This window comes from Ornithodoros turicata, chromosome 4, assembly GCF_037126465.1.
Source record: "Ornithodoros turicata isolate Travis chromosome 4, ASM3712646v1, whole genome shotgun sequence".
Lineage (NCBI taxonomy): Eukaryota > Metazoa > Arthropoda > Arachnida > Ixodida > Argasidae > Ornithodoros > Ornithodoros turicata.
The window spans coordinates 15,941,408-15,966,336 of NC_088204.1; the positions used below are offsets into that span (position 1 = coordinate 15,941,408).

The following is a 24,929-nucleotide window of genomic DNA, read 5'->3' on the forward strand; positions in this document are numbered from 1 at the left end:
CCGAATTCGCCATAAAATTCATTTATTTAATATCTTGGCATTTTTGGGACGAAAAAATTTAGCTAACTAGATTTTAGTAATAGTATTCAAGTAGATTGTCAGCCGATGCCGAACATACTGGTTGTCATAGATAGGTTTCCGGGTGCGATCGTCCCTTTAAAAAGAACAAGGAAGCAACATTTAAAGGGACACTAAAGTGCAAAAATCTCTCCTCGGGGAATGAAAGATGCAGTTACCTTGACAGCAATACAAACGGAACGAAATCCACCCGTTGCGTCGTTCGTTACTTTTGAGTGCCAAAAGGAAGTTTGCGCTTTTCCTCTTCTCTCCTTCTCGAGAGGGGTGACGGCGCAGGGCGGTCTGCTCGAACGGTCTCCCGCGGTGATTTTGCACATCCTTTGAGGAGACGAATGACAGGCCGCTCGGCTAGCCGTCCGTTCCGGGCGGCCACCGACTGGCCTTCGCAAACGATTTCTCGCAATGGGTGGACACCCTGCCGCACCGCCCAATTAAAGCAGACAATGAGACTTTGTGTCAAGTTTGATCGTCGATAGGCAAGCAGACACTGCTGGAATCGAATAAACAAACAAACAAACAAATGTTGGAGGTATTCCGGCTAAATCGTTTGTATATTTTATCAGTGAATGTTCCCTATCTCTTTTTCGTTCTTCCTTGGAGTACGGCCGACAGAGCTCGTCGAACGGTTGCGAACTAGAGTAATGATATCGGTATTTTTCTCTATCGATTAGGAGCCACCACGCAAACTATTTTCGGTGTACCATGTATTGTCATTTTTTAAAGTTTCGTGTTAGCGCCGCGAAGCAACTGTGGCTATAGCGGCGTAAAGATATGGACAGATGGTGAGAGGACATCAGTAAAGGAGTGGGGGACGGGTGGGTTAGTATGCGTCCTGGGCCGACTTCAAGGGAACTGTGCCGACATTCGTCTGGAAAGTCTACCAAAAAACCAAGGGAAAATCTCAGACAGCACAGCTGGGGTTCGAACCCACCACCTCCCAGTCTTCAGCACCACCTTGGCTATATCACACTCTTAGAAATGATGGTGGTGGTGGGTGGTGATGGTGAAAGGGCTTGCCGTTGTCGGCCTCAGGTATGTGGGCAACGTCACGACTGACGCCCTGGGGGAATGTGCGTCCTGGGCCGACTTCTAAGGGAACTGTGCCGACATATGTCTGAGAGCGTCTGAGGAAAATCCAGGAAAAACCGGGAGGAGGAGCCTATTTTGTGCCATTATGCACGGCACAAAATAGGCTCCTCCTCCTGTTTTCAACAAATCTAGGGCGAGAACGTTGTCATTCGGGGTGATGGTTGGCTAGGAGCGTGCTATGTGGTGAAGTTCATTTTTAAGAGTGCACCGACGAGCGGATGCGTTTACCCGTTCTTAAAGGTTAGGTTAACCCGTTACTTGTTAAATAAAAAAAAGCAATTAAATTAAAAACAAAAAAAAAACGTCCTGTAAAACACCGACGAGCAGTGCGGCGGAGGCTTTCTGACGTGACGCAGCATCACCGAACGAGCAAGAGCGAGATTCCTCGCTGAATATTCGACCTGCTATGCACACGGCGCCGCTCTACTTGCGCACAAAAGTGCACACAGGACCTGTGCAGCTTTACTTGACAAGTGACCTTTACTCTGCAAATTTTTTAGTTCAGTTCGCAAATATTTACATAATTAAACTTACGATACGTGACATTCACATCAGGAGTTGGCAAACACCTAGTAAGAACAAATGCCGTTGACCGCATGATTCTAGGTGGCGTAGTTTTTTTATTATAATTCAATGACACGTTTTGTGGGACAACCTATAGGTCGCAAACAGGCGTTACTTTCATCTCATGATATTCTTAGAGTGGCAGAAAAATCCTTGTACTGAAGAAGGAAATGTTAGGCACGTTCACACGCGCCACGTTGTCCTTATAGGTTTTTGGTCCAATTTTGTTCACTCATTGCTCGCGTAGCTGCGTTGACCTTATACAAACGACATGGACGGTATGACTTCATTCTATACCAAATATTTGAAATAGTAGCACGACTTGTAGTACGTTGTACGGACTGATCGTTATTTATGTCTCCTTCCGTTTATTGCGAAGGTTGCCAGATCGACGAGTTCGCCCCTTCAACCTCAGGCGCACCGAGGAAAGGTAATGTACGAATATTGACGCATACGTGAATGCTTCATACTGGATCATACGCGTACCATCTAACACTCGATATACCACCAGTTAATCGTGTAGAAACGCACTGGTAACGCCGCCATGGTATATCATTAAGATATACTATAGCAGTGTTACCCATCGTCAGTGTTACAGCGAGCGTCATAATCATAGCATGTGAGCATGGCATAGGTAAGAGCAATCGTGTCACATGTTTAGGTTAACCTATGCTCACCTGACCTAACCTGATATACACCGGCTAAAACCGTCGCCACCTCAGCGCCCCCTGGAGCAGTTTCATTGCATCAAAAGGGATTAGGTGCCACTATCACTATCACTATCGTGGTACAGCCGAAATACTGTACAGGTGATACAGTGTCTTCGGGCAGATACAAAATCACGCATACACAGGTAGCAGATTCAGTCCCACCCCAGCTTCGGTCGAGGTAACTCGTTACTGTAACTAAGTTACTTTTTTTGGTAATTTGTAACTTCTCGGTACTTTTGCGCCGTGGTAACTTTCAGAGGAACTCGTTTCTTTTTCAGGTAACTTTGCCAAAGTAACTTAAGCTAAGATCCAAGTTACTTTTAATTCGCTTTTTACTCACGTCCACATATTTTCTTACTTCCTTTTCGGTTCTTTCATGGCATTTTCTGCCATAAAACGTGTTATTCAATCAATGACAGTATTCTACTCAGGAAGTAAGAACCGCTGCCATTGAAATGAAGCTAAACCATTGTGCGCCCACAGGGAGTATGTACTATAATATGCAAAGCGTTCGAATTGTTGGACATAAACGAAAACGATCTAAGCGTGTTGTACTCCTCCGGAGTCAACTCAAGGTCTAGCTCAACTGCTCACGCACGCTGCACCTGTGATGTAGTGCTACTTTGTGTCCGAAGTAATTTGGAAGTAACTCGTTCCTTTTTAAAGTAACTCCGTAACTTCGAGTTATATTTCAGGCTGAAGAACATCGTTATTAACTTAGTTTCATTTGTCACGCGGTAACTTAACTCGTAACGAGTTCTTTTTGACGGGTAACCTCTCGATCTGTTCTAGGGACCCCTGTGCGTGCAACCATGCCTTTAAAACGCAATAAGTATTGGAGCACATGGGTGTATTTTACCCCCTTCGATGTCTTCCCTGTTCATTTCTTTCAGTACCGAGCCTTGGGCTGAGCTCGCAGCGCAAGACAGCTCACCTCTTGGCTGGGATGTGCAGTGCCGAGGGATTCGGCGATGAGGCTGTGAGGAGAAGCGCTTCGCCACAGTTCACCAACCAGTGGCTGCCCTCGCAAAGTGCTCCCAACATACTCAACTCTAAAGGTTTGTCCTTACCCAAGTATGGCCTTACCCAATACCAGCCATCACCCAATTATACTTCGGCAAATGCTATGCAGTGTGTACAACCGAGAGGTCAGCACTTGTAGCAGCAGTAGTTCCGGATCGAGAACACTCGTTTTTAAAAATTAGTGAAAGCGTTTGGAAGGTAAACATTACATAGAAGTGAAAGAAGCCCATATACTGAATCTCAAAATGTAAATATCATAAAATTCTGTAGAGTAGAACTATTTTTAATATGCAGTTCAACAACCCCATCTGATGCACTTCAAGCGCAGGAGAAACACAGCCCTAACAGAATCGAAACTTGCTATCTTGCAAAAGGTATAGGATCGTTGAATTGGGCTCAACCACCTCACTTTAGTGAGGTTGGCTCAGTTCGGGTTTGACAAATTGGGTGTGTGTGGGGGGGGGGGGGGGGTTCTGGGGGGGGGGCGCACTAGGCCGTGCGGGAATGAGACTGTGCCGCCGGTTAGATCAGAAGGTCCTCAGTAAAGATGGCGGATCGCCTTCAAGAAACGGGCGATAAAAATTAATTTTTATACGTTTCACCCAATATACGAGGGTCACTCCTGTTTAATTTCGTTCCTAATTAGTTCCTCTTTTACGTAAAAGCGTTCGATTTTCGTTTTTATTGTTTTTTCCTTTAAAAAACGTCAGTGGTCCCGATACGGAACTACATCCCTTGTCACTCCCGCTCGTTCATGCTGACTCACTCCACGCTTAGCTCTCCGTTTGCTCAGTGATGTTCAGCTCATTTGCAACATTGAGCATGCGCCAGCTTGCTCACAAGCGAGTTTGGAAGCGGTGTGGTCTCATCTACCTTAAGTTCAGAAAATGAACAGTACCATAGAACATAATGAAAAAATAACCACGGCAGCGTTTTTGATATATTCAAAATGAAGCCTTGTTTAGCGAAAGTAATTTTATCATTGGAAACTCACGACCATCGAACCGTAACGTCTATAACCTGATGAAAGATGGAAATCACTGAAAAGGTTAGCCAGCTGTAGGACTCGAACGCACATTTTCTGGATTACCAGTCCAGGGCTCTACCAATTGAGCTAAGCTAACACACCTCCCCAGCGACATCCAAGGGCGCGTCATCTGAAGGGACAAACCAAACGCTCTCTCACTCATCCCCCCTTTCACTCGTACATTTTTCTCACTCATACACACATTCATACGACGGGAAACGCAAGCGGCATCTGATGAGGCTTTGCATGTATTTGTCCTTTCTATGTGTTCCAGCCTCAGAACATCAATTTCTCATGTCTATAACGTGGTCAGTATTTTTGTATTATTGCAACGTTACTGGTAGTTTATTGAGCCGATTATTGAGTTAGTTGCCGGTTATTAGCTGCATATTGAGTTAGTTGCCGGTTATTAGCCGCTTATCGAGTTAGTTGCCGGTTATTAGCTGGTTTTTGAGTTAGTTGCCGGTTATTAGCCGCTTATCGAGTTATCTTATTGCAACGTAAGTGAAAAATTCAGTCATACACTGCTCATCGTTCTTGATGGTTTGCACGTAGAGTTTTTCTGGTGCAGTCCTCACTAGTGCGTTTTCTCAATTGAGGCTTTGTGCCTTACGCTATTGCAATTGGTCTCACCAACTTATTTTTCAGAGGCGAATGAGACAGTTCGGTGCCCCGAGCCCTGCAGCAGCACTCTGCATCTGGCTAGGCTCAACGATGCAGATGAAAATGCGACTTTGGATTCCGCGCAAGAACGCGTCTATGACGCCACACAGTGTAAGACTAGTGCTGCAGAGAGCTCCAGTTTATTATTTGTCACGACAGGACACTGACTATTTGTTGACAACAGGAAAGTTAAGGTCTTCCGGAGTATATGTTACTGAACACGTCCATAGCACTTGTCGTTCCTATAGACATCGATATAAAACAGAATGCCTTTCTTGTTCTAGCCTTTGTGGCAGGTGAAGCTGTGGACTCCAGCAGTGAGAGAAACACTACGACCGGTTTGTGTGCTCCTCAATGATAGACTTCTTCGTACAGCTCGAGTGAAGTGCAGGCAAAGTACGCTATACAGGAGAAACGAGACCTAGCGAAAGGGATCAACTACAGACAAGGTTGAATGAGCCGGAGCACTAAAAGGACGAATTTGTCCGAAAGTGCTGTTCTATTTCGAACGGCATCCTAAAGCAACCACTGGTGTCTTTTCCTGCACGCAATAGGAGATATGCATAATGCGACGCGCCATCTCATGGTAACGGTTGTAACTAGGGCGGCCATATTGGTAGAGTCAAGAAACGCGCGCGTTAGGCTGCTGCTGTAATGCATGTATCGTCCTGTACGTGCACGTACACTGCGGGATCATACCTTTTTTTAGTTATTTTATTTATTTATTTATTTATTGACACAAGAATGCCCACGCACTGCTGCGTTCCGTTGTGTAAACGTGGAACCAAAGACTGCAACGGGAACTGGGTTGGTATCACTCACTTCTGTTCAGTGTGCCTGGCAGTAACCCTAGAAGCGGCCGTGAAATGCAGTGAATGGTACGCACGCAGTATACCACGTTTTTTTTTTTTTTTAAGTGATGAGGGTGGTGTACGTTGATAATACCGAACATAAGGAAACAGGACTAGCAAGAAAAACAGCTAGTACTTGTGTTACGTGCTGTCTTGTGTGTCAGTTAGCTTGTGCCTTTGTCTTCCAACTGTACTTGAGCTTCTCCCCAGAACGTCTGCTGCTCTCATCGAGCCATAGCCTCCTTTATATTGAGTATATAGGAGGCTATGATCGAGCGATCGCGCATAACGGTCACGTATCGCGTGACGCACGCGAATGAAAAGATAGGTGTTGAATAGGAGGGGAATTTTGCGATCACGCAATGTTGCGATGCTGTGTTAACTAAGGCATCCATGTGCGGACCTCATTGTGGATGGATCGCGCAAACAGGGCTTCCACAAGGGCAGCTTATTCAGAATGAAATAATAAATACAATTGTTGTTCTCCTCGAGCCTTGCTGGCACGCAAAACATGTTACATGCTAACAGTGTTCTGTCTTCTGTAGGTGTCCTTTCACCGTTTTCCAAATGGTGAGACACTAAACAAGAAGTAGATTATTGCCATCAAGCGAGATGTAACTTAGTCACACGAAGTTCATAGCACACGATGACAGAAAAAGACAGACGGACACGGGCTATCCGTGCCCACCTCTGTCTTTCTCGTTAATAGCTATGTGTAATTTCAACCAACACACTCTTCACATCCTTGCGCTGATGGCACAGTCTGTTTATTTTGCTTTTCTCTTCTTTTTTAACTCAGAACGTCATAGAAAGAGCCCTTACGTATAGCGTACGATACACAAAAGTGTGTCGAGAAACTTCGGCGGACGCACATTTTACCGTATAGTGGTGAAGAAGGAAAACAGCCGTCACTTCGAACACACGTGAATGGCGCATGCACTAAACACCGAATACCGGGCGGTTGCTCGAGCTCGATTGCGCGTGCTAGTCAATATTGTGGACAAGGTGCTCCACTACAAAACAGCAGTTCACGTATCTCGAGTCACAGTTGTTCGTGAGTAGTGAAGAAGGCAGTGTGTACGCTTCCACGGCGAAGGCGTAGGACTTCTTTTGCTACCGTCACGGCGGTGCCGAAAGAGCACAAAAACTCTAACTTATCCTCTGACAGGTGTGGCAGAGCGCATAAGTCGTTTTTCCACATGTTGTCATCATACATAGGGAAACGTCGCAGTTCAGTCATTTCGGCCGCCAGCTGAACCGGCCGGCGTCCCATACGCAACTCCCAAATCCTGACTCCACCAAGATGGCCGACCAAAAAGTCCTAACCAGTGTTGCCCTACGTGAAAGTAATTTTGCATATTACCTATTGTTTCATGTTAATAAGGAACACTACAAAGCCCCCCTCAACGCCACCTGGATAGAGAGAGCATACCCCTCCTCCTGTGCTACGTGTAGTCAGGATGTCGTCTGCTTCAGCTAATAGTCGCAGACGATGTCAAACACAGGCTTTCTGTGACTACTAGTGGGTACCGATGTGGCTGATGACGATACGTCTCCATAGTTACAGCCGCTAAAAGCACGGCCGTGATAGGCCTACTGTTAGTGACTACGTCACGTCGTTTAAGCCATCAGTCAAGCTAAGTCAACACGATCTATATAGAGAAAGCCTGCTTACTCGTCGCCATGACGTAACAATTAAGAGTCAGCCAATGAGGATCGTGTTTTCAACTGCCGTAGCCAATCACGAACGTGCTTTCAGCGGTCGTGGACGTGAAGACGAACCACCGTCGTCTGCGAGTTGTAATTGAACGTTCCCGCGTACTAAAAGGGAAAACTTGTAAATAAAGCGCAAAAAGGTCTCAACTTTTTCAACTGATTTTCTGGAAAGAGACTTGCACCTTTTGTCTAAATACTTCGGTCTGCAAGTTCCAGGTGAGCTGCGATCATTTGCGGGTGAATTCCCAGAACGGTGAATCGCAGTAGTAGACGAATTTTGACTCTTAATCAAAGGAGGGAAAGGAGGCAATGAGCAGGCCTTTATATAGGTGGCGTTGGGAAAGTCCAGTGATAATCATGTTTCACGTACGTCGTTAATTTTCCTCCTAACTCTTTCCAGAGTCAGACAGCACACAACGAACACGTGAGTCCTAACGTCATTTATAACATCTATTATTATAAGAGTAACAATATTCGTTGTAACATTCAAGTTCGGCACTTCGAGTGCGATTGTCGGATTACTCTTCGCTCCGAGAATTCAAGCGCATTTCTACTGCAGTGGCTCTTCATTGCTACCGTTCCGGGAAGGACTATCCGGATTTAAAGGAACAGTGAAATGACATTCAGGATCGCTCGAAAACACTGCTTGGTTCATCAGGGCGTATATCAGGAACAGCTATGCTAGATATTTCCGCAGAACGGTGTTTTGTCACAGCGAAATTAAGTGTGCACGCTTAGAAATGAACTTCACCGCGTAGCACTATCCTAGCCAACCATAATCTCGAATGATATCGTTATCTGTCCCGATTTGTTGAAAAAGGGAGGCGTACGCATTTTTTGTGACACTTATGCTGTTCATAAAGGCGTACGCCCCACGTTTTCACCACTCAGGGAAGATAACGATATCCTTCGAGATGATGGGTGTCTAGGAGCGTGCTATGTGGTGAAGTTCATTTTTTAAGAATGTACAGAAAGCCTTACGAAATCGTCCCTGTGCGGAGGGGCGTGGCCTTGGATGCCGTGGCCCAATCTGCTGCCGTGACGTATCCAGCCCAGCGTGACGTCAGAGCACCCGTGAGCTCGCATTTCCCACAAAAACAAAGAAAGAAGAAGTGGAAGGGAAAAAAATCGGCTGCTACGTCACGCTAAGGTGCACGGCCACACTCTTAAAAATGAACTTCACCTCATAGCACGCTCCTAGCCAACCATCATCTCGAATGATATCGTTATCTGGCCTGATTTGTTCAAAACGGGAGGCGTACGCCTTTTCTGTGACAATTATGACCAGCATAAGTGTCACAAAAAAGGCGTACGCCTCCCGTTTCCATCAAATCAGGGCAGATAAATATATCATTTGAGATGATGGTTGGCTAAGAGCGTGCTATGCGGTGAAGTTCATTTTTAAGAGTGCACGACGCACTCCCGTTGAGCAGCACGGGCATCGGGTCCTGCTATATGTCATACATAGAGTGAGGTGGACCTCACTCATTCTGTTTCGGGATTCCGAAAGGAGGGGAAGAGGGTGTGCCGATCACAAACCTATCTTACGCACTACAAGTCAGCTCCGATCATTGTTTCTGTGTAATGGGTTGTCCGTCGTGCAACCTCAGGGTAGAGTATCGCTTGTCGCCCTGAGACACCCAATTTACCATGTATTCACAGGAGCGACACCTCCACCGAATATTCTAGTGGAAGAAAAAGAAGAAAAGACTGCTCACGAGGCGACTTCTCATGTTGAGCATTCGCGTACGGCGTCGGAATATCGAATGTGTCGCACATAGCAGATGAAACCATCGGAGCTGTCGTCTGCTATGAAATAGCTTGTGGCTCGAAACGCACGATATTCTTCATGGTTAGAAGAGTATGAAAAGCTATAATCATGAAAATAAAGTTGCTGTCGTGCAAGCGAAAGAAAATATGCATGAGTTTTCCCACTACTGGCATCTGTGCACTTCACATAATTTGATGACGTCATTTATTATCATAGTCGTCCCTCGACGTAAACCAGCCAATCATAATTATCATCGTTATTCTCGTTTACAGCACCCGTGTAAGCAGGAAGTAGAGAAATCTTTCATTACGGTAGTTATCTCGCTCCTTACGTGAAATATACGTTTTAAAGGCACACGACCCCCGCACGTTTCTTCGTGTCTGTCATGGCAGCCAGTGCATGTGCGGGTCTGCTCCTTGTAGCAATCGCAGCGATCGGCACGACTTACACCTACAATGTTATGTTAGCGTCCAGGCTAGGTAAGTCCACCAGATCCGGACATATATCGTGCCATCTCTTTGCGACTACACTCGAGGTAACTTCTTGGTATTGCTTTTTGCTTTCAGAAGCGCTTCACAAGTTGACTTCTACCGCATCAAAAGGTAAGACTTCTGAACATCCTACACTTAGGTTTGTCCCTTCTACGCATTTGAGGTAAACTGAGTGCGGTCTCCTGCGCCCTTCATAATGACCCTGAAACCTGCTTCTGTCTACACTGTGTTGCTATGTGATCAGATACTTGTCACAACAAAAAGCTGCACTTCGTCATGCTACGTTTCTTGAACTCCTCAACCACGGTGTAACCTCAATCTATTAGACTCCTTGCCTTGACTCCTTCCCGTGGAACGCAGTCTGCCGACGTAATGCAGACGTACATACAGCTGTACATATATAACTGGGTAGACCGCGAATCTGCATGTTTTTCCCCCCTTGGCATGCAATGTGTGCACTTGATGATATGTCCATGTTTTAGGGTCACACACAAGCATTGCTGCGAGTTATAAAACTCACAGCAATACTTTTGTGTGACCCTAAAACTTGCACGAAAATGCATATTTTGCCGGTCAGCGCATGTTTCACTTTTTTATTGCATGTTTTTACATAAAACTCGTGTTTCGACTGGCAGGACATCCGCATGCACACATATTATTATTATTTTTTTTTTTTAGGGGAGTGGTCAACCCACGGGACATTCGGTTCAGTGCTCTTCTGGTGCGGCACGGTGTATAACCGTGGTGCGTGGCGAAAGATGGAGTATAGCGCGTTTTCAGAACCTCAGAAAATTCGTTCTGTATTGAATGGTTATCCTTATGTGCCTCGCTATACCCGAACAGATTTCGTTCCAAGTTACTTCCACATTTTATGTAAGCCCCTGTGACTACGTGCGACGTTGAGAGAAGCTTCTCAGCAGACAAGCTTTTTTTTTTATTCTGTGTTAGCGCCGCGAAGCAACTGTGGCTATGAGCGGCGTACAGACGTGGACAGATGGAGAGAGTATAGCAGGAAAGAGTGGGGGACAGGGGGGTTATTATGCGTCCCGGGCAGACTTCTGGGGCAACTGGGCCGACATTCGTCTGGAAAGTCTTCGGAAAACCCAGGGTAAAACCTCAGACAGCACAGCCGGTGACAGGATTCGAACCCGTGTCGCCACCCAGTCTCTGCGTGGAAAGCGATCATCCTATAACCACTATGCCACGGAAGCTGGTGCATACAAGCTCATTCTGCCAGAAAAACGTCAGAGTTTCAACCACGAAAATCTTTTTGATCGCTACATTGTAGTGTATTGTAACCAAAACGACAAGTAGAGGCGTTCGTTGCATTAATTTCCATTATTTAGTCACTTGCGGTAAGCGTTTGCAATGGTAGTAGCTTGAGAAGACGTGGCATAGCAAATCAAAATACTGCAGTTTTATACTGCATTTTTTATTGCATGTTTTGTCATTTTTGCTGCATATTTGCACGCAGTATTTCGATGGTTTTTAGTGCATATAAATCTGCGGTCTGGTAATAATCAACCAACTGTCGCATGCTCCATCTTGGTAGTTTCCCGTGCTTGGTATACCCTCCACTAGTCTTATCCTACGCCTCTGTCCTCTCTCTTCAATGGCTAGACATTCATATCTCTCTAGCTCCAACAATAACTTGCGCCTTTAGGTGTTAGTCAAGTTGTGCTGCTGGGAAGCAAAACGCAACCTCGCTTAACTGCATCATGTGCTTGTACTTTGCTATCTCCTAGAGAATAATGAAAGCAGCAGTAAGTATAGACATAGCTATATAGTCGTTATTCAAGTGATACGTGGAGCTCACCAATAAGGAGTACAACTATTACAGCTGACTTGTCCGAAAACAGGACGAACTTCGACATCTTTAACCCTTTCAACAACAGTACGTTCTCCTTCAAACTTCTTACCATACCATACCACCCCCTACACTACACCCTACCCCTAACCTACCCCTCTTACTTCTACCCGCCTAGGCGAAGACGACTACCTCGTGAAACGTCGCGTGAGGGGACGTTCCTCTTGGAACTTGAAACAGCGCTGGGCCGGAAAACAGAAGACCTCGTCCAAGACCACGGCGGCCGGTGCATCGAGTCACCAGCTGTGGTGCTTCGTCCGTCGTGAAGCCCTCGCGTCGAGCCAGTATGGTTTTGGACGTCTTCCCTTAGGGTTGTGTTCTGTCATCGTGTACCAGAGCGTCATCATCACGTTCAAGGACATACGAGTGGACCTGGCTTCTCAAGACATAGACTTCGATGAGCGCCGGGGTAGGTTCTGAACGAAACCGTTTGGGGACGCTCCGCTTTAGACGACAGTGTTCGACGCTCACAATTTGAGCGTAAGATTTTGACTTCTATCTTACGTGGACTGCGCATTGCTGGCTTTCCGACGCCTACCAACGCCACCAGGAGCAAAGAAAGCCCGATCGAAGGGACGGCCTCGTACCCCCTGCCCCTCTCATAAAGTGTACCATTCGATTGCCCTTTGTTGAAAATGGACTAGTGCGAATTTACCCGACAAAACACGCCACAGTTATTAAATAACCGAATTAAATTGATAAAGATTGCAGAGCATGCCGCGGTCTGTGTTGGCAACAATAAGAACAACCACAGGACACAGAAATCGTCTGCTTTTGCGCGCGCTAGTGCATCGGCGTGAGCTGACGACTTTCAGAAGTTACTGGGCACCGCGGCAACTCTCGTACATTTTCTTTCAGTTCTCAGGTGAAAAATGCACATTCTAAGAAGTGGCAAGCATGGTGGTTTAGAACAACTATGTTAATCCTTAACATTACAAGACAAGTTAAAAGTCGCCGGACAACCCCACCCACAATCACAAATCTGAAGTCGCCGGCCATCGGCGCGCGCGGTCGCATTACAGCTCCGACCAAAAATATATTACGCGCGCTTCCATTACACTCCCCGTTGCACACTGATCAATGATCATGCTTCGAAATGAAGGCTGCGTTCCAATACCTCGCGCCCGCGAAGCCGCCTGACTAGGCAGCTGAGTCGACCCCTTTGCTTGTCACTATTGGAAGAGGCTTGCCTAGCCGAGGCGCCTGTGGCGCCATCTCGTTGCTCACGCAAGAAATGCGTACGGCGCAAACGCAGCAGGTACTAGCGTTTCCCGCTGTCCGTCATCCCGGCTGTCAGATGGTCAGGCGTATAACTAGACTGCATCGATGCACACTAGGCGGTAGCCGACTGAATAGCGGACGTGGCGAGATTTGGAACGAGACTTAACATGGCGGCACTTCCGGTTAGACCGAAGTGTCGCTGACGACGTACATGGGGAAGGGGTGCGTGTTTATTGAAAAACCGCATTAAATACTCGCGGAAAGAAAACACGTGACTTAGCTTCCACGTATCCGATTATGCGCCACATTATCGGAGACCCCACAGTCAATGCTCGGACTACGTTCTCCGCTCGCGGAGGTATATGCAGAGTGTCCCCATTTCGAGAGCAAAGGGGATGACTCAACCCAAGGTGCTTCTGCAAGTTACAATTACCATGACAACGACGACGTACCCGCAGGCTGACGTCATACGTGACGCATGCATGAGAGAAGCGCCCGTTTCGACAAATTCCTCGAAAACGACTTGGTTATTCCGAATGAAATTTTGACGTTGTCGCATACAACCGTCAATAACCGTAACCATAACAACCGTACCGTAGCAACCGTAACCGTAACAACCGTACAGTACTCGTGAAGCTAGTTTTGGCTAAGTTTCGGAATCGCCCCGGCTGTACGAGACCGTCCCTTTAAGGTGGGACTCCGCAGCAAAATCACAACAAATGTTGTGGTATATCCGTAATCTTTGGTATGTCGGGAGCATGTGTACAAAATATCTCGGTTCAAAACTGCGCAGATTTTACTCAAACGAATTATTCGGACCTGTTACCTCTGAGGGGAGCGCTGCACGCGCAGTCCACACTTTACAGAAGTCAGTGGCGAAAGCTATATTGACAGAGGAGACACTGATAAACCAGGTCTTGTGGATGCAGGAGGGATGAAAAAGTTGGCTTCGCTCAAAAGACTTAATCCGAGTATCCAAGTGTACGTGCAGTTAGGCGAGCCGGATCAACCTCCCATGCTGCACTCAGCGGACCAAAAACGCAAGAGGGACAGCCGTAAGTGTACCGCCTGAGCATTTAGCGGGAACACGAAGGGGAAACTATGGGCACGTTAAGTTGGCACCAGAGCAACTTCCGGTGCACGTTCCCGGGTGCACCATGCGCGCCCCTTGTCTCACGCCAGGGTAAAGCGGTACGACATCCGGCTCGTGACGCATTTTCCGGTGTATGCGTCTTTGCGGTGTATGCGTCCGGTGTATGCGTCTGGCGGGATTGATGGGCGGCTTGTTTTACAAAAAGCAGACGACGCTGTGGCGCGCGTACGGGGCGCACAGATTCCGTAGACTGTAAAGCAGCACCGATCAAATGTCATTTAGTGTGGCTATTCGATAGTCCAAGCCACCAGGACAAAAACTGTGCAAGTTTCATTCCAATCGACGGTGCAGTTAATTAGAAAATTATAATTAAAGATTAGGGGCAACACTGTGCTATAGGTATTCGAAATGAATCCGTACTTCTGACACATACGGCGGCAACCACATTGCATGCGTATAACACTGGGCCCGACATAACAATCCACCATAAAATCCACCCCTGCAATCCACACAACGATCCACATCTGAGGATAAACGTACAGTGGCTAGTAATAAACGGATAAGCGAACTGAAATGAAATGCTGAGCCGTTGAAAAAAATGTGTCAGACGTTCAAGAAGCCAGACAGCGTCGGGACTTGTTTGTTCACAGAGGTTCACAGAGAGAGTTTGTTCGTTCGAAAGAGGCCGCGAACAAAAGGAGCGCGCAGGCGCAGCAGAGAAGTAGGGAGAGCCCCCATCGAACAGCGGCCAGCACTGGATTACTTCGCAAAAACAGGGGTTAACAGGTTAAGCTGTTAACAGGGGTTTCAGAATGCATATGTAAACAGGAAAACTAATAATATAGTTACTAAAATAACAAAGTTCCGATGTCATAGTGTGTAATACCAATTTTCAGTGTTGCCCGCTGTACAGGGGGTTGTTTGACACCAGGCGTCGCACCGCTCCACTACGCCGCGTCTTTCATGGCAAATTAAAAATATTTATAGCGCGTTGTCGGTCGTATGGTTCCGCATATGGTATTTAGAAGCAACAAAGTCTCTAGTCACATCACCGGCATATCATGCTTGTCTACTGCTTTACAGTACCTTTACCAGGGGTACGTTCTCCTGAGAACCCGGGAAAGGGCGCCCGGGAGCCTACTTAGCGCGCCCTATAAAACCTAATCTCCTACGTAGAAGGGAAGTTAAATCCAGCGAATCTCAGGGCGAGTGCTGCTCTCGTTCCGAGGCTCTTTCCTTAGACGTGATTTCCAACGGTCCAACAACAAGGCTAATGGTCCTATAGGCTTCGCTGCCTTGATGGTACATAGACAAATCGCACAACGATTAACTTTTGATTTCAGCGAACGGGGTCCTCCAGGCATTGCTCACCGCGAGCGATGCCGTCCTGCAGGACTTTGCCACCGGCGTGTCCCTGTGGATATCTTCACGACACCTGGACGGACTCGCGGTAGACCTCCGAGGGGCTGTTCTCTCACTGGAGCCCAATGACACGGGGACTAACATCACGACCCGCTTCGCTCATGTGTGTTTCACTAGCTGTCTCGTTTCTGTCAAGATTATTATCGTGTCTGTCTGTGCATTGATAAGGAGGCTGTTTTTTTAAATAAATATATTATTTTATGCAGATCTGTTACGAGCGACTACGCAAGGATGATGTAGGGTTCGTTCTGCTACTGCCGGAGGACCCAGTGCTATTTGCCCGTTACGACATGAACGCCCTTTTAAACACGTTGGTACACTTTCAAGCTCAGGTCGGCAAATTCACTCATGATGGCCATCTGGACATCATTGGCCATCACATGATGGTGAACGATGTGATGTTGCGATGGGTTTTGATGTGGTGGGCGCTGACTGAATTGTGCGTTTTGAAGTTAGTGTTGTGATGATGAGTTACGGTGTAGACGTCCAGTGATGGGATATTATGTTGCTGTCAAATGAATTATGACGTTGATGGGTTGGGCTGTGAGTAACGCGCATCATGGCGTGATGTTGAGTGAATTTCTGCAAAAGTGCCGACGTACGCTTCTAACGCACTTGTGCGCGCGTTCAGAAAAACGTTGTCTTTACGCAGAGGATCTCTAAAGCTTATTCAGAAAAGCCACTATGTGAGTGGACTCACAAAGGCGTCCTGTCTGTCTCCCTACAAAGCGCCTGATCTCAGTGTGGTAAGTGGCAGCTTTGTTTGATTGATTGGTAGTTCAGTTGATGGCACGTGTCAATGTGTGTCAATATCCGCATACGATCGGCATACGTCACCAATTATTCAGCAAATATCCTGCGGACTCCTGTGTCCGTGGTTAGTGCAAGGTTTCGCAGACTTTTGATTCGCGTGTTCGTTGTAAGACGCCTCACTCCAGTTGTGCATGTCCAGCGGTGTCTAGTTTGTCCATGTCTTGTTCGCAGCATGACAGCACACTGGGGTTGCATTGCTATGCTTATGCGGAGTTTCTTGACCGTCGGGACGGGGTCGGATGAACACCGCTCGTTGAGCAGCATTACGTGTAGCTCGGTGATGCTGCCAGCTCTGCCTCGATATCGTGTCAGCGGAAGCTGTAGAACATAAAAGTTTTGTGAAAATCAGACGCCAGTATATAAAGGGGGAAAGACATTCGTCATGCCTAAATCCCCGTGGGTTGTCCACCACGGGTCCCTCACATAAGAGACAAGTCGTAGCCATGTCGTAGTAGTGTCGTAGACAAGTTAAACCATGAGAAGTACGCATCAATTTCATTGTTGTACTGAAAATAACAATGATTTGCGTACTCGGATATGTTCATGCAAAGCTGGAGTATCGCCGCAAAAGAATAACGCCCCCCCCCCCCCCCCTGTAAGAAATAAAGAAATACTGTGCTCCCATACAGTGCAAATGCCATCTGCACGAGTTCACGGGATGTGCTGTGTGAATTTCTTTCTTCCTTTTTCTGAACTACACTAGGAGCGCATCGTGAACCGCACCTTGAATGCCGTGCCGAACCTGATGTCCAGGGTTCTGCTCTCGGTCACCTTTACTGGTGCCTTCTTTTTCGTGGACGACGAGCTCGCTCGCAACCCTGCCAACGTCACTGCCTTCATGCAGGCTGCCTACCACGGATTCCTGCCATACCGAGAGGTGCTCTTTTCTTTCTTCCTAGTATGTTATGGGAACGAGACGCGGTGTGAAGTTTGACCGGGTCACGGTTGCTGTGATTGTGGTTCTCCATCAGGTGTGCCGACGTGTGCTACGCGGCCAGTGGTGGGCTGTCACGAACGTGGCAACGGACTGCATTGAAGCCGGGCGAGCCACCGAGTGGGCATCGTGCTTTGGTCCCGCCAGTGGATATTGGCTCGTAAGTGTACGTTGACAGGACAAGGGATGCGTTACCAGCAGGGGTGGATCTAGGAGAGAAAGGTCTGAATGCACTGGACCTCCCCTCAATTACAGTCGTCGCCGCGAGTGCTCCAGTGCTTTTAGAAAAATCGTGGATCCGCCGCTCCTGGTGACTTGTTAACAAGAATGAGGTAACCACAAAGGAACCGATGTTACTTTGCGGGAGGCAGGTCACATATTTGATCGAAATATGTGTGTAATCCTTAAAGCGCCACTCCGGACTTAGAAAACGGCGTTTATTTTATTTAATCCATGAAAAGAAGGTGCCTCAAGGATTCTATACGCGAAATTTCAGTTCTGTTTAAGAACGTTGTACATTTCTGTCAATTTTTGAAGATCTTCTGAGCCTCTACAAGCTTCGGTGACGCAATGAGCGAGTGGCGTACGCCCACAAATTGCAATCATGTCATGTTCTGGAGAAGGCACTCGTCTCTTAGCAACGACGCCGGCGAAGTCATGTAAGGCTGATCAAAAGACGGGAAAATGGGAGAGATGTCTTCTCCGTCCTTTGTGTTTTCTCCAAGGTCGGAGCGGTGGGATGGTATGTCACGTGAGGCTCCGCTCACGGAGTGCAAAAAGTGAGCCGCCCGGAAGACACGAAGGCAACAACGTTGCCAGATGAGAGCCGGGCGCTTCGGCGGAGCCTAACATGGCATCACAGGTCTCAAAAATAAAAATTAATTTTCTGTAGCTTTCGCATCACGTACACTCTTAAAAATGAACTTCACCTCATAGCACGCTCCTAGCCAACCATCATCTCGAATGATATCGTTATCTGGCCTGATTTGTTCAAAACGGGAGGCGTACGCCTTTTCTGTGACAATTATGACCAGCATAAGTGTCACAAAAAAGGCGTACGCCTCCCGTTTCCATCAAATCAGGGCAGATAAATATATCATTTGAGATGATGGTTGGCTAAGAGCGTGCTATGCGGTGAAGTTCATTTTTAAGAGTGTAGAGCCAAAATATTTTGCAGGAATGTAAAGTGAAGCAAGATTTTCAGTAACACATAGCTTTGGTAGTATTCTGGAGACACGTGATTTAGTCTGTAGTCGCACTTTAAAGCGTACGTGGCCCTGAGTAATGACGTCATCAATGGCGACGTGGTAGGCCAAAATCGGATGCATTTACCACTATTGGAATTAGACAAGTTTGAGATGATGCTTTTGAACTGTGAAGGCATAGTACATGTACGGAGCCTTTCGGACTAACAAGTCAGCTGGACATTTGCAGGTGTCACTGAAGGGCGTCCTCGGTGGCCTTGCAGTGTTCGACGTCGACGGCGATGATTTCGACGGGTCGTGCGGGGAGCGGCACATTTTGCTTTCCAGACTTCAAGACTTGCTTGCTTGACCTTCACGGATGTTATTTGCAACGATAGTATATATATATTTATCAAAATAAATGTGAGGTGAAACAAAGTTACACGCATCAGGCAGATTTCATTTGAGGTTGTCTGGTAACAGCTTAATCGGCAACCTTCCATGAGGGTCTGTCAGATTCTTTTCTGCTGCTGAAGGGAAGTGGAAGGCGCAGACCCTAGGCGAATATCCGCCTAGGGCAGAGCAAGCGTACAGTGCCTTCCGCGCTTTCCAGCCCCCCCCCCCCTCAAAAAAAAAATCTTCAGAGCTCTAGAAACACCTATGGGCTTGTTTTATTTCCCAACTTGGGTGCTGGGATCTGAATACTAGCTCCCTCTGTGTAGTTCAGGCCCTACTGGGATCCGTCCTGCGCTCCCCTCTGGGGAACGGTGCACTTGTGCGTACTTCCAACTTGCCCTTGCTTGTAGTCAGTGTGGTTGGCATGGGCGGAGAGTGAAAGTCGCTTTTCTAGTGGAAAAGCGTCTCTTACAGCTGATTCACACAGTGCTTACACTCTTAAAAATGAACTTCACCGCATAGCAAGCTCCTAGCCAACCATCATCTTGAATGATATCGTTATCTGCCCTGATTTGTTGAAAATGGGAGGCGTACGCCTTTTCTGTGACAATTATGAACAGCATAAGTGTCACAAAAATGGCGTACGCCTCTCGTTTTCAACAAATCGGGGCAGATAACGATATCATTCGAGATTATGGTTGGCTTGGAACGTGCTATGAGGTGAAGTTCATTTTTAAGAGTGTAGACTACGTTTTTGTGTTCCTGGATGCGACCGTGCAGCGACGTTTTGCACCACAAAATAGACCTCTCCCTGTTCGTCATAGTGTTCGACAGCGCCACCAATTTGGCAGAGCTGAACTGCTCCCGAAGCTAGAGACGAACAAGGTGGCGTCCGAAAGCCACGGTCTTGACGGGATTACGATGATCCCTGAAAGAGACGCGACCTTTGGCCCATTCGTGGAACCCAGCCCTTCCCTTCAGATTCGTTTCGGCTTCAATCTGTCTACCAACGTCATGATGACGTTTCTCGGGTAGAGGTCAACTCCCAAGGAGAGTGCGTGGGAGCGAAAGTGGTTCGAGCGTTGTTGCGTGCGCTCTCCGCATATGGCGCATTGAGTCGCCCCAGTGTTGCCGGATGAGGGAGCCTGTAACGACCGGCTGGTGGATCAACCTTGATCTGGATGTTTTCCTGGCCTTTTTTGTCTGAAACATCGAAATCGTATAAGCTTCCAGGTTTTATATTTCTCCAGTTCAGTATGTAGCCAACACCATGGTCGCCGTCACGGGGGGATGGGGCAAGTAACGTTGCCGTCGCAACGCAATCACAAATTACGATTCCTTTTTCTCTCTACGTTACAGAAGCGTAGGGTTTCCAAGCCAACACAATGTAGTTGCGGGCGCAGTTGACGCACCGCGTTAGATGCTGGCCCCGTACCGTGAACCCCCCCCCCCCTCCAAACATTCTGCCCTGCCCTCCCCCACTGGAAAAACTCCTGACGGCGCCCATGGCAAACGTCACCTAGATGCAGGCCTGCTTATTGCCTCCTCTTCCTCCTGCGCTACTGTACTGCTGGACATGTACAGGGTGTTTCACCTAAAGTGGTAAATTCTAACTGGCGACGTACCCGCCGGAGGATTGTGGGACCTTCGGCAATTACCTTCTGGAAACTTTTGCCGCCATTTAGGAAGGCTTTCGAAAATTTTTAAGTGAGGGAAATTTATTTTTTTCAATTGAACTTTGAAAATTGCCAAGCGTACCTCACTTTTTTTGACAGAAATATGAAATACTCCACGGATAACCAGAGACCCAACAAAAACTATGCACAGTGTTGCAACAGAAATAGTCGAGAAAATAGTAAAAATTCCGCTTTAGCCCCGCCTGCTTGATTGTCGCAAAGAAGAGCACACGGAAGATGCATATATAGAGGAGGAAGTGTTCCCGCCTCTTGTTTTACCTTTCTTTCACCTGCTTTGACCTTGATGCTAGTCACAACTGTCTTATCACAAACAAAACAAAACAACCGTCTTATCACAAAGGCAAAACAAATGAAGGGGGGCACTTCCTCCTCTAGACGCACATTTCGGGTGCGCTTCTTTGCGAAAATGAAGCCGGCGGGGCTAAAGCCAAATTTTTACAAATGTTTCCACTATTTCTGTTGCGATGTGAAGTGAGGTTCGCTTGGCAATTTTCAAAGCTCAATTGACAAAAATAAATTTCCCGCTATTAAAAATTGTCCAAAGCCTTCCTCGATGGCGGCAAAAGTTTCCAGAAAGTAATTGCCGAAAGTCCCACAATCCTCCGGCGAGTACGTCCCCAGTTCGAATTTTTTATCACCTTAGGTGAAACACCCTGTATAGTCAGAATTCGTCTGCTACTGCGATTCAGCGTTCTGTGAATTCAAAAACTCTCAAATGATTGCAGCTAACTTGGAACCTGTAGACATGAATCTATAGACAAAAAATACAACACGCTTTACAGCAAATCAGTCATGAGAAACATATGGGTCCGTTCTGAGCTTTATTTTAAAGTTTTCCCATTTAGTACGTGGGGACGTTGAATCATTTACTCGCAGACGACGGTAGTTAGCCTCCATGGCCGTTGACAACACGATCCTGAGTGGTTGACTATTCGTTGTGACGTTACGTCGACGAATAAGCAGCCTTTCTCTAGGTGGTGTTGCCATGGCCGACACCCGTACAAAAGCATGTAGATATCTCAGTAGATCGAGAGATTTTGGATCACCACAGATTGCGCAACATTAAGATGACATCCCCAACGCAGTGTTATTTATTAAGCAGGTGATACAACGTCCTGGTAAGCGGGTTCTTCCTGCCGCAGAGGCCCATGAAATCGTCCATTTGCAAATCGAAGGCCACAGCTCCTCCAATCAGGCTCTGCGTGCGCACCATTTTGTTCAGATAACCTTGCGCTCACGATGTATATAGTGGCAATCATTCTTCCCTATATACTTACAAGGATGGAACGGGGCGGCCGACCAGGGTACGACACCCACGTTGACAGATCACCGCTGTCCATACAGCCCGATTCAGCATTGTATGTGCTGTTCCAGCGACGCCTGACCACATTCTCGCAGATCTGCAATCGCGCAAATCGAAACCAGACCTTGACGTAGTTATAGGACGATCTCACCTCGTGGTAGGCCACGGTAGTTGCAGAGCGCAGATCCACGGCCGCCATTCGCCTTACGGGACGGAGCTTGCGATGCCTTCCCGTCGGCTTATGAATATGATACTTCAACCCAGCGAACGAAAACGTAAACATAAACTTGTTCAGCATAGTCTGAAGTCTCCTTGTATCGTATGAAGATAGGATGGAATTGAGGATGCCAGCCTGCACAGACATTGTGTGGAGGCCTGGATTCAGATTGGGGATCTTACACAGTGGGTTACTACCGAATAATAAATACGCTGAATACTCGTTATGTACATAAACTCGTGCTATTCTACCCTACAGTTCCTGAGGGTAGGGGTGCAGTCGAGCTGTTACCTGTACAACGTTTTTGCCTGTCCACAAATTTCCTTTTGAAAAAAGAAGAAAAAAAGAAACAGGATGTCAACATCCCCTTGTCTATATTCTACTTGATGTTCTGAAGAATACGGCGCTCTGCCCTATAGAATGACAGAAAAAATATTGAAGAATGAGTAATGCAACGAATGCGGCAGACATGCGTTAGTATTCAAGGAGGTAAGAACTCCTATCTGCATGTATTTAGTTACGGGTTTAATAGATGTAATATTGTTCTTCTACGCTTCGTAATTCTATTTACAATTTATTGTTCAATCCTTCTCCTTCATGACTTGTGCAGCGTTAATACAAAAACGCACTCTCTTTCGTGTTCGGGCGAGTAGACGCACCGCCGTCCAGATACCTCTATCCATCGTTACGTCATCTGAAGAATTGTAGCACCCAATTAGACGCCAACGCGGAAGTACACATAACGTTCTGCTTTACCCTCTTCAAGATGAACTTCACTACATGGCACGCTCTTAGCCAACCATCTTCCCGAATGACAACGTTCTCGACTCGGGAGGCGTAGTCCATTTTGTAGCCGTGGATAATAGATACATAATAGGCTCTGCCTCTCGTTATCAACAAATCATGGGCGAGAACGTTGTCTAAGAGCGTGCTATGTGCTGAAGATACGCACCTACCAAATTCACCTACACAAAAGGTGTCACAGACAACACGTTGAAATCGCCGGTTGGAGCCGACACAGTCGACGGGCTCGCTTCGTATACTTCATAGCTCCTTTCAGCCGACCCACGCACTACCACTGTCCACCTCTATCCACCCCTAACTATCACTAAATGTTACCTGTTACAAACTACACAGCCACAACGGCGGCGCATGTCTACTTCCACGCCGGCGGCCACAGGGGTGACAGAAACCCGCCACTGTTGTACCCTCAAGCGGGTGCTTTTGGCAAAACTGCCATCTTGTCCTGGTCGCACGTCATAGAAAACGTCATTTTGAGGTAATGTGACTTTGTTTACATGCCGTTTTGCCGCTTACCGACACCTTTCGTCCGCGTATCTGGCCTGATCTGGCGCGCCGCCAAGACCGCTTCTGCAGACGACCTACTTCCCTTTACTCCACCGCCCTCCTCCTCTCTCACGCGGAGTACTTCCCTCTCCATGTTTTAACCACGGATCGACACCGACACTTTTCCTTGAAATGACGCTTCCCTCGGAATCTATATGGGAACCGTGCCACCAACTTGTTGGCGCCCTCAGTTGGGTTCGAACCCACAACCTTGTGATCAATAGGACCTTGTGGGATGGGTACACATAAGAAAGCGAAAAATTCGTCCCTCTGTCCCTTACAAGGTCCGTGAGCATACCACGTATAGCTCAGCTAAATCTGGACCGACTTACCACTGATAAGCCGTCATCGGCGTACAAAGGCGCGGGACAAGAAGGAACATCGGGCGATTCCAGAATGTTATGGCTCCATTGAATCACATACACGTCGAGCATCCTGTAAGGACACAATCTGCTAAAATATTCAGGCAAACAAGGAAAAAGAAAGACGGAAGGATTCAGTCCTTTGTGCGACTTACACGGCATAGTCGAACGGGGAAAAAAGGGTGTTGCGACGACTCGCTTCAGGGGGCAGGATCACAGAAAATCCTTTCCGATGTCCTTTCAGTATGTTCCCCATAGCCTGCAACGTAGTGTGAGAATAATACATGGCATTCCGCAGTGGAACTTTAAAACTTACCATGATCAAATCGTTTGTATTATCTGTCGTCGTATAGCTTTCAGGATGGTCGATATGCAACACGACGCCGTCATAGTCGAAGTAATTCAGCCACAGCACGATACTGTTGATTAGTTCGGCTCGGACGCTCGCATCCTCCACAGCTATGCCGAAAAGGGCGCTATCTGTTTCGGAGCCCCCAATAGCCAGGTAAATCAACAAATCCAATTGTTTCTCCTTTAGTCCCTTTAATTTGTAGAACCCTCCTGAAACAAATTAGGACTGAAAATAACTTTCTGTATTGATACCCCTTGGCAGCAGCAGACCTACCTGAGCCATAATCAATTTCGGGATGAAGGCTGGAGAGATTGCGCCCGCTATCCGTGAGGCCGATATAAGCGTACGCCACCACGCTGCAATATTCCACGGGGATGTCCACCGGTTGATATGTGACATTGCTGCTAGGTGTGTGGGGCGTGTAGAAACACCACAGCGGCTTCTCTTTAATTGAGGCTGTTGCATAGAAACGGTCGTTGAAAAAAAAAAGGGATTTTGAGCACTGCTACATAAATGGACATACCTTGTTGCCCTGACGAAATAAGGGCACACATCCACAAATATGTAGGCGTTCTCATCAGCGAGCAGCGCAAAGTGCATGCAGGAAGGTCAGTCACTATCATGCGACAAGTAAATTACCTCAATGTTAAACTTTTATGTTTCGCAGAAACCGAACGGAGAACAGCGAACCGCTCCACTCGCGATGACCGCTCGAGGAGCATTCGCGCGGGAGATGTC

The 24,929-nt window shown here is 47.2% G+C and overlaps 3 protein-coding genes across 3 annotated transcripts; 2 read left to right on the top strand and 1 right to left on the bottom strand.

Annotated features, from left to right (window-relative positions):
- Positions 1–1,915: 1,915 nt before the first annotated feature.
- Positions 1,916–9,875, top strand: LOC135391192 (uncharacterized). Its single transcript, XM_064621332.1, has 7 exons — positions 1,916–2,009; positions 2,111–2,161; positions 3,335–3,499; positions 5,140–5,265; positions 5,439–5,492; positions 8,122–8,145; positions 9,765–9,875. Exons 1-7 carry the CDS (start codon positions 2,003–2,005, stop codon positions 9,773–9,775), a joined length of 438 nt encoding a protein of 145 aa, XP_064477402.1. The 5' UTR covers positions 1,916–2,002; the 3' UTR covers positions 9,776–9,875.
- Positions 9,792–18,955, top strand: LOC135391191 (uncharacterized). The gene is made up of 12 exons (XM_064621331.1): positions 9,792–9,971; positions 10,059–10,094; positions 11,729–11,746; positions 11,824–11,877; positions 11,969–12,259; positions 14,001–14,126; positions 15,508–15,689; positions 15,793–15,896; positions 16,239–16,332; positions 17,103–17,276; positions 17,371–17,493; positions 18,768–18,955. Exons 1-12 carry the CDS (start codon positions 9,878–9,880, stop codon positions 18,885–18,887), a joined length of 1,416 nt encoding a protein of 471 aa, XP_064477401.1. The 5' UTR covers positions 9,792–9,877; the 3' UTR covers positions 18,888–18,955.
- A 2,717-nt stretch (positions 18,956–21,672) lies between these two features.
- Positions 21,673–24,902, bottom strand: LOC135392744 (chitinase-like protein 3). Its single transcript, XM_064623465.1, has 8 exons — positions 24,715–24,902; positions 24,465–24,647; positions 24,156–24,400; positions 23,995–24,098; positions 23,810–23,912; positions 22,065–22,265; positions 21,888–22,010; positions 21,673–21,808 (listed from the first exon to the last, which is right to left on the bottom strand). The coding sequence occupies exons 1-8, from the start codon at positions 24,812–24,814 to the stop codon at positions 21,698–21,700; spliced, it is 1,170 nt and encodes a 389-aa protein (XP_064479535.1). The 5' UTR covers positions 24,815–24,902; the 3' UTR covers positions 21,673–21,697.
- Positions 24,903–24,929: the final 27 nt, after the last annotated feature.